General features: G+C 32.4%; 1 protein-coding gene across 1 annotated transcript; it reads right to left on the bottom strand.

The window, feature by feature from the left end:
- Positions 1 to 500: 500 nt before the first annotated feature.
- Positions 501 to 9,207, bottom strand: LOC140827577 (uncharacterized). Its single transcript, XM_073190285.1, has 5 exons — positions 8,984 to 9,207; positions 2,776 to 2,893; positions 2,245 to 2,341; positions 1,935 to 2,021; positions 501 to 893 (listed from the first exon to the last, which is right to left on the bottom strand). Exons 1-5 carry the CDS (start codon positions 9,042 to 9,044, stop codon positions 756 to 758), a joined length of 501 nt encoding a protein of 166 aa, XP_073046386.1. The 5' UTR covers positions 9,045 to 9,207; the 3' UTR covers positions 501 to 755.
- Positions 9,208 to 10,681: the final 1,474 nt, after the last annotated feature.

Here is a 10,681-nt window from a genome sequence, read left to right as displayed (position 1 = left end):
TATAATTTTAATTTTAATTAAAGCTAATTATAGAGAAAATAATGTATAAATAAATATACTCAATTTAAGATCACATACATAAAATTACAACTTATCAAAAATACAAAAATCTCATATTCACAATCATTCATTTGCTGATCAATGGCGACGTCTTACAAAGAATTTAGACAAAAAATTTAATATTTTATCCTGCCAAATAATATATTAACATATATTAATATTAGTTAATATATAATCGTGATAGTTGTAGAAACTAAAAAGTGTAAAGTGTACGTTTTATAGGCATTCTTAAATAGAAGACTCATCCCCTACTTACAAATGGCCTAAACTTATTTTTTTGAACATTGGTTTAGAGATCATTGTGCTCAATGTCAAGTGATTAGCAATGCTCTCATATATATATATATATATATATATATATATATATATATATATATGTACACACACACACACACATACACACACATACATGTGTGTGCGCGGGCAGGGCCAGGAAAACAGACCATGAAGGGAAAGTACATACTAGTGTAATGTAACACTATACGGCCAACACAACGTATTATTTCTATAAATTGTAGTATCTACTTTGACACGAAGAGCAGAAAACATGGGAAAAAGAAATCCAAGTATCACAAAGAGCATCAGCATTTATCAATGGCTAGCAAGTAGAAATTTGCAAACCGCGACATCCCCAGGTAGAACAGTAGTCACCTAACTACAGGATGTGATTATAGAAGAGCGTAACCGACATAGCCTTAGATAATAGCTTCAATGTCGTCTGAGCTCACTACGGATCCATTTGGCGGTGGTTCTTCTGATCGTAACTGATTGGACACATTATCTATAGCAGAATTGAGCTGATCGATCTTCTCAGCTAGTTTCTTGCGTTGTTTCTGTTGATAGGAATAGTGCATGAGTCCGTTATAAAGGTGGAGCAATACAAGTAAGCATCTTCACACAACCAATCATGCGATCCATGGTGATTGATTCAGCCGGTTTTCCCGTTATATCAGTGTCACGACTAATATATAGCTCAGAATAGTTAGTTTAATGACAAGACATCGAGCTCCAGAAAGAAAACAAAAATGAAATTATCATTTCCATCTAACAGTTTTTAACTATATCGCTTTCAGGCCTCAGAAATGTAGGCAGGAAACTACCGTAAATGATACAGATAACGCATAAAATTACAAAAGGTTCTATTCAGATGACGTAAGACATATTCACCACTCGACTCTCTCTTGTTCTGGGGTTTGAAGAGCAATCATTTTTGAATGATACAACTATGGGATTACTAAAAGACTTGAACGATACATCACACCTCCAAATGTTATGGCCCCGGACTTATTGAGCCCAGTTACTCCAAAAGTATCAGGCCCAATAGATGAAGAGATGGACAGGCCCCAGCCCAAGACTGTAAACACGTATGTTAGGAGAGGGAGGGGGAAAACACGCGAGAGAAGTATAAAATGAGAGGGAGGTTGGGTAGAGAGAGGTATTCAGTTATTCCTTCTATTGAGTGAGTCAGTAGCATTTTGTGAAGTGTGAGAGGCTGATTGTAACAGAGTGAAAACTTTGGGTTGTTATCTCAGTGGAATAAAATAGTATATTTTCTTTTATTTGTGGGAATCCAAATATCATAATCCTAGTTCCATTCGGGAGGATCATAACACCAAACAACACATTTTTGGGTCAAAATGTCCAGAGAAAGTATATAGTCAGTCATATTGGTTACAAACAGCATACAATTGATATAGAAGCTATTAAATTCATTTGTAAACATAATGAAAAATTTAAAGAAACTTACTCTTCAGCAAACCAAGTCAAATCAAGCTATGACGAAGTAAACAAAAAATTAATTGTTTGTAGAGCTTTTTTAACCAAAAAAATTCTACGCAAACAGGGTTTGCTGAGGAGATAAGAAAGCGGCTCACCTCCAAAGCTTTTTCTTCGTCATATAAAAATTTGGGCAAATTTTTCATGAGACCCTTCTTATCAGTACCAGTTAAAGCCTTGCTGATCTGTGGAAGGGAAAAAAAGCCTGTTGCATCAAAACGTAATCATCTTTCACCTTCAAGTTGGAACAATCATGCAATGACAACACAAAACAAAATCTATATGAAACAACAAAGAACATAGTTCCTAAGGTAAGGATCGTTATGAATAATAAAATGAACATGAACGGCTCATAGAGAAATCAACTTGATGCAAAGACAATAGTTATCACTGTTTGAGAATTATCACCTGAGGGGCATAGACACAACCAAGAGTGCCTACAATCAATCCCCCTAAAACAAATCCACCAACAAAGGCACTTGCACCACTTTGCTTTTCACTATCACTGAATAAAAAAAATCAAGCCCCGACAAACTGTTAGAAACTTCTCTTGAAAGATATTAAAAACGTTCAGTAGTACTCTTGCCACTCATTACTACTTAGACCCCTGAGCCAATTTGAGATTCATCTCATTAGAAAATCAGAAACGTCCTCATCATTCATTTATAAGAACCTATAAAGAAATAGTTTGTAAATTTAGATTATCAACCGTCTTAGCTCCCCTGGAATCCTCCAGGGTCCAAAACTTATGTCAAAGAAGAGAGCATGTCCACGTAAGATTCAAACAAATAGAAAGGCGAATTATTTATCCATATAATAACTGTTTAAGGTTAGTTGGTAGGGGAGGGGAGGTCACAACTAACAACCACAATTAGAAAGTTAAATCAACTTTAATTCAGTCAGACTAACAGAAATGGCAATCGAATCTGAAGATGATACCTATAACTTGCTTGAACAATGAGCCTCCTTTTCTGGGATAAAGATTTGCTGGTGTCCTTTGAACCGAAACCCAAGTAGTTGTGATCTGCACATCGGTCTCCTGACTTCAAAAAGGAACCTGACAAGACGAACTATGTTAGCTCACTTGATAATTATAATTATCATGCCTGACAGCATTCGGCAGAGGCTTTGAAAGTAAATCATCAGCAAAGTGATGTAATTCGATGGAGTTATATTTTTCTGCATTTTAAAGGCAATCGATTCTTTTGTTCTCAAGCATCTCCACATGAAAAGTTGAGAGGGCCTGGCTGACGAGATAATTCAGGCGAATTAGAACATTCATGGGTCAAGATCAAGGGAGATCCTTGGAATTTGCATTTTCCAAATTCAAGCTTTTCGCACCAAAGGAGTGATGGAACCTTCATTTTACCTAATGATAATGTGCTGAGGTTTCCAATCGAGCGTATATAAAGGTTTACTGATCACAGTGTCCAACCATTAAGTATTTTAATGAAGTAATATTTCAGTTCTAGACAAGCCAATAAGGCATGTCCAGGGAGAGAAAAGACAATGCATCGCCAAAAGCATTTTCGTGCAGTTACCAAGAGGACGTACAAACAAGATAATTTACGATTTTCACAATCTTTATTTAAAATATTCTTGAGTCATGCTAATTTAGCAGATGACAAAGTGAGGTGCAAGCGTGTAGTTTTTTGTCAATTGGAAAATCACCCTGCAACAAGGGGAAAGAAACATTTGTAAATCATTAGAATTTGAAGAAATTTATGTGGTGTTATCTTATGAAATTAGATTTCTCGGAAGCCATTCCCAGAAGATTCATCTTTTTCTTCGAGGGATTCGAAATTCCAGTAATCACGGTATCATCCAATATTATTCACAACATCCGGAGCAACAAAACAAAGGAACAAGCTCAACCAAACAAGACACAAAAATGAGCTGAAAAAGGTCCACATTTTTTTAAAATCAACAGAACTCTGATTGCGCCTATCTTGCTAGCACTCGTAACAATCAGAAGATAATACTAAATCACCCACTGTATTGTTTGAATTCTGCTCCCACGCCATTCTAAGTTTTATTGATGCAGAAAGATTGTGAAAATGGTACCATATTGCCCTTTATCAGCTGAAATTCTGAACCAAATCAATCAACTTTGGCCCACACGATTAAACAATTTATTTTTAATCAATTCAACAACCAATAAACTCTTTTTCTTTTATATATCGTTGAGGAACGTAAAACAAAAAAGTACACTTAGACGACAGCAAACCAGGGGAAAAAGGCACAAGCCAGACAAAGGAGGTGTATTCAATTTTGGAAATTTAATTATTTTTATGGATTTTTGTAGAGTTCAAAAGTTATTGAATATAGACTTTTACAAACTCTATAAAAATTTAGTTTTATTCAAATTAGATTTTTCTAGAGTCCTAAAAAATCATTTGTTATTCAAACTTGACTTTTTAAAAATCAACAAAAATCTATAAGTATCTAATATTTCCATAGATTTCCAATGATTCTAATATAATTCTTTCCATACAAACCATAAAACTATAGGTAGAATTGTAGAAACTCAAAAATTGTCCTCTACTTACCCTAGAGATTCTTGTAGACTTTTAATTGAACAAATATCATTCTCACCCATATATCTCTCATTCTCACTCAAAAGACGGCGTTTTTCTCCTCTCTAAAGACAAATCGAGGGTTTCTCAAATTTCAAAGGTATTCTTGAATCGTTATTGATTTGATAAAAAAATATATTATGATTTCTATGTATCCAAATCATGTGTTCAACAAGTGTTCTTATGTGTTTTGTATTCAAATATATATTATTCATATCATTCATATGCCACTATGATGACCAAGTTCCCTAAAAAAATTTGAACCCCATTTTTAATATATGCAAAACCCTTTCGATACTTGGCCGGAAATGTACAATACCTCTATATAAACTAGAAGAGCCTTGAAAGAAAGCGTGTTATCTATGAGAAAACCAATGCTTCCCAAATCATCATCAAACGGGGCTCCAGCACCAAGATACGCAAAGATGGGATAGCCTGAATCCGCACCACACCAATACTTAGAATTCACCACATATTTTTGTTTAAAAGTCTCGTAACTTTCGGATCCGAAGTTGAGATGATCAAGGGTTTGAGTATAAAAATACGTCTTGAAATCCTTTGAAATTGTCGATGCAGAAGAGATTTTATCATGGTTTCTTGATATGAATGCTTGTTTATAAAATGGGGTGAGCCTTGGGGTTTTGTGGGAAAATGGTGAGACAAATTTCAAGAAACATGGAAAAAGTAGAAGGGAGAATCGGAGCAGAAGCACTCTAATTGATATCATCGTTGATGTAAAGTAACACTTTTGCCGGTGTGCATGCTGTTTTGAAGTAGCACTTGTGTTGGATTCACATAAGAATGTATAGCTATTTTATATTAACCATAATAATGAGTAAGTTTGACATATTAATATCTAATACTAATATTTTTAAGGCATTCAATAATATTAATTCCATTGCATTGTTAAATGTCGCACAATAAAAAACATAGTCCATTTAGGAACTAATACATTGACTTAAAATCAATGTATATCATGTAGTTGTAATAAGCATAAAACTTAAGAGCTTCTTTTTTAAAATTCTTGTTAGTCCTTGTTGTTTGATTGTTTGTATCACACTTTATCATTGTCTCTAGATCTTTTTACTTCTTTTGGTCAATATTTAGTAAAATGTATGTGCTTGTTAGCTTCTTATCACTGTATATTTTATATCTTATGCATACTCAAGTAATACTTACAATGGGAGAGTCACAAACAAAATATAATGTGTGGACGACTGAAGAGAGTAATGAATTGCTAAAACTCATGGTTGATGCCACAATGCGAGGATGGCGTGATAAGAATGGAGTATTTAACAAAAAAACTGTGGAGAAAAAAATACTTTCTGCTCTGAACGAAAAACTTGGATGTGAAAAGAGTATTACATAATATCAAAATCGTTTAAAGTGGTTCAAACAACGATACAACAATTATTGTAAGCTTGTACGTCATAACTCTGGTTTTGGATGGGATTCCGTGACAAAGAAATTCACTACTAAAGATGAAGTATGGGAGGATTATTTCAAAGTAAAAGCCTTTGAGTTAAAATAATAAATTTATTTTTATAATTAGAATTATAACTAGTTTTAACAATTGTTGTTTTTTGTTCTTTACTAATCTCATCCTAAACATGAACAATATCGGACAGACACTTTTGAGGATTATGAAGATTTGATAATTGCGGTCAGGACTGGAACTGCTACTGGAAAATACTCAATTGGACTAGGAGATGACACTGATGCAAGAACATTTGAGATAGAAGAAGATAGGAAAACTAATTTATTAGATGATTATGTCTTTGATTATGATAGTGGTGAATTCGTGCAAAGTGATAAACAAGAATCTTCACACCAGCCTCCATTGTTTGAGGACTATGCTTTACCATTACCCTCTCAGCCCAGAAGTTCAGAGGTTCCACCAACAGCTGAAAAACGAGATAGGGCTGAGTTTGAAGCAAAATCAAGTACATTCAAGAATACAGACCCAAATTATATATGTGAAATATCTCACACTCTTGAGAATGTAGTTTCTAAGATAGAATTAATAGGGAATGCATGTGATACTTGTTGGGATGCTATCAAAGAGGTCCCGAATTTGGATAACCGTACTCGATACAAAGTGCTTGATTTACTTAACACCAGATCAAAGAAGAATTTCTTGAAAATGACAGTTGAAGAGTGTTCAGATGGATAGACTACAAATTAAATGAATGAATATTTTTAGGGACATGATCGATAATGAGTTATATTGTGATATAATTTCTGGACATATTCTTTTTATTTGATTTCTGATTGTTGATTTTTGGATTATTTATATAAGTTTTGAGTTTGACATGGAATGATGTTAAATAAATTCATAGATTTTTTTATTCTAATTCCTTGTCTGATATCAGGTGGTTCATTAAAATGTCATATATGAACGTACATGATGTAGAAGATCAAAAGGAAGAAGAGGAATTCGAAGAAAAATTACACGAAACTTTTAGGTATTTGTTGAGGGAAATTCTTGGAATCCTCTATGTGCTAACTAAGCATATAACTAACATGAATGACGAACGTGTTCAAACCGTCCCTTAAACAAATGACCAATAACTTCAAGTGGATAAGATTATATCCATAAAATATTAAAAGAGGATCCAACAAACTTTCGAGAAATTTATAGAATGTACCCTAACGTATTTTTAAAATTATGCAACATCCTTAGAAAAAAAACACCATTGCAAGCTACAGGATATATTTGTATTGAAGAAATGCTTGCCATGTTTTTACTTGTTGTCGGTCAAAATACTCGATATTACTTGATTCGTAAAAATATTTGGTCGATTACAATACAATACCAGCCAAAACTCCAACAAGGTGTTGAGAGCATTGAATAGCATTGCAGCAGATATGATGGTCAAACCTGGATCTGTAGTTCCAGAAAAAATTAAGAAAGTACAAATTTTATCCTTATTTTAAATTAAGTGATTAAATTCTTTTTAGCTGTTATTATCATAAGTACCATAATTTTTATTATGTTTTTCTTATTGTAGGATTGCACTGGGGCTATTGATGACACTCGTATTCCAGCAACAGTGTTCGGGCATGATACTAACAGTTATCGTAATCGTCATGGGACAATTTCTCAAAATGTTTTAGCAGCTTGTAACTTTGATGTCGAATTTATTCATGTGCTCAGTGGGTAGAAGGGATCTGCCCATGATTCAAACATATTGACAGATATTTTATCAAGAAATAACGGGTTTAAAGTACCACAAGTATGTTTTTTGTTTTATATGCTACTTATTTAAAAAATTTGTAATTTCCAAGATTATATGTGTTATCCATTGGTTACTTGATTCTACAAAAATGGTTCGATAGGTAAATATTTTTTAGTAGACTATGGATATACAAATCGTCGTCAATTCTTGGCTCCTTTTAGAGGTGCTCGTTATCATCTCCAAGAATTCACTGACCAAGGTTGTCATCTTTGAGATGCAAAAAAATTGTTCGATCTTCGTCATGCCTCTTTGAAGAACGCCGTTGAGAGGATATTTGGTATATTTAAATCACGGTTCAAAATATTCAAAACAGCTCTTCCATTTCCATATATAACACAGACGGAGCTTATATTGGCTTGTGCCAGATTGCACAATTTTCTCCGGAAGGAATGTCGATCTGATTAATTTCCAGTTGAACCAGAAAATGAAGTTCCACAACTTTCCACAACCACTGCCTAAAATTTATTAAATTTCATACTGTTTTGATTAATTATCTATCTAATATTGATATAAAAAATGTGTTACATATATATATATTATATTATATAATATATATATATATATAAATTTTTATATTTGTTTATCAATAAAACATTTATTGCTTAATTATTATTGAATTGACTACTCGAAAGATTTAAATTTTGATTTTTTATAAATTGAATTGTGATTCATTTTTCATAAATTAAACATATTTACTTTTTAAATAAGTAAAATTTATTTACACTAAAAAAATTATTTTAAAATGCTAGTTCAAAGAATATATATATGTGTGTGTATGTATAAAAGTACAAATTTAAATCATCGATGAAAAATTTACAAATGTCTACAAAAATCTTGCAAAAGTCAACAAAAATCTATAGAATTCTATTTACAAATCTTTGAAATTCTATAAAAATTAATAAAAATATATCAAATTCACGAAAATCTATAATTTTAAAAAATTCATTAAATTACTATATTGCTCCAAAAGGTGAAATCGCTCACCTTAGGCGCCCCTCATCCCTGGCCCGACAGGATTATGAGAGGAGGTAAATCATGATGACTCAGCCAACCAGCAGCAGCTAGACCTTATGCTACGCCGCGCACAAGGAGCTCTCCTCATTGGAGAGAATTTAACTCTCACACTGCCGCTTGCGAGACTCGATCTCTGGTCATTGCTCCAAGATTTACTGCTGCTGACCAACTGAGCTAAGTCTATGCGGGCATTAAATTTCTATATTGACTACACCCACGGAGTTCATCCACATCCAAACACAAATAATTAAACTTCACCAATTAAAAACATCGAAGAACACCACCAAGCCAAAAAACGAAAGGAATCAGTAGATTTACCGGACGACAAACGCAGAGCATGAGTCTTAGAAATCACGAACGAATTGGACAGAGCAGCCATTGTTGCAACTCAAAAATTTCAGAGAAGAAATCCTGAATGGGAGCGACCAAATCGAAGTATTGAAGGAAAAACAGGGGGCGGAGCTGGTGAAATGGCATAATCCTCTTGTTCTTTTATCCTTCGGTGAAATCGAAGCTGCATCATAAATGCAACGTGTCACGAAACCGAGTCTGTACGGGACCCGGATTATGGTTTTGGATCGGACCATATGCCTAATTATGAAAATGTAAATGAATCAAGTCGATATTGAGTGGTTTAAATCTCGATTCATAGAAGTTTTTTTTATCTCGTTTAAAGAAATTTGTTATAATAAACAAATCAAGCTCAAATTTTATAATATTCGATTTATTAGCTCATGAATATATTTGTTAACTCATGAGTCGTTCTTAGATAAAATAATAATAATAGTTTTAGTCTCTGATTTATAGATTTTATACATTATTCATGAAAAATATTGATTAAATTTATTTTTTAATAAAATTACAAATTTTAATAAGAATATATATATATATATATATATATATATATATAATTTAAGTTTTAATGAATTTAATAATATTTAATTTATACTTCATATTTATTAAACTCGTTTAACCTCGAATAAATTCGTTAGTCATGAATATATTCGTTAAATAAAGATTGAGTTTGACTTGATTATAAACGAATTAAACTCAAACATTCAAGAGTTCTGATCGATTTGACCCGATTATATCTCTATTAATTATGTCATCTGATATATATTATAGTAAAAAAAAGGCAATTTTGCATTTGATATATATTAGATTAAAAAAGCCAGTTTTGCATATTCTTTATATCGATATTTACGAGTTAGCATGTTTGTCACGTTTAATAATAATTGTGGGAATGATATAAAATAGATTTAATTGAACATAACTGATAAAATTACATATAAAAAAGAATCAAGTGAACTTAATTACTCAACAATATGATTATATATATAATAATTTTATCAGAATATGATTACATATGTACTTGTTTCTCATGTTTTGCATTAGAATATGATAAAATTACGCTTCGCATATGAGGGCTTTTTCACCGTTTACAACAAATTTCTTAAAAACTTAATAAAATAACGTAAAAAAAAAGTTAACAAACTAAGGTATTACGCCTCTTGAAGAGGCGTAACTTTCAATTTTTTTTTAAAAAAAAAGGAAGTCACACCTCTTCAAGAGGCGTGACTTGCCTTTAAATTTTTTTTAAAAAAAAACAAGTCATGCCATCTCATATGGCGTGACTTGCTTAATAATATTTTTTAAGTAAGTCACGCTTATCGAACTGGCGTGATTTTTTTTATTTATTTAAATATTTGCTGGACGTTGGTGGAAGTCTGTCATCTGAAACACCAACGACCCAATGCAGTCAATAATGCATGTTTCTTTCTTTTATTTCACAAAGAAGACGTTAAAAAAAAATTATGATTAAAAATCATGTATTAAAGTGATTTGATGTATCACTATGACTGACGAAAACTAACATGGCTTGTTCTTTATCTGAAAATTTGCTTATATATTATTTGTCTTTGTTTCAAATGTATTATTCTTGTGCTTCATTTATCTGGATTTAAATGTATCGTTATTGGTCATTCCTTGTTGATTTTCGTTCGATGTTCGATTATG

Source organism: Primulina eburnea, chromosome 3, assembly GCF_022965805.1.
Source record: "Primulina eburnea isolate SZY01 chromosome 3, ASM2296580v1, whole genome shotgun sequence".
Classification (NCBI taxonomy): Eukaryota; Viridiplantae; Streptophyta; class Magnoliopsida; order Lamiales; family Gesneriaceae; genus Primulina; species Primulina eburnea.
This window is presented reverse-complemented; position numbering and strand designations above follow the sequence as displayed.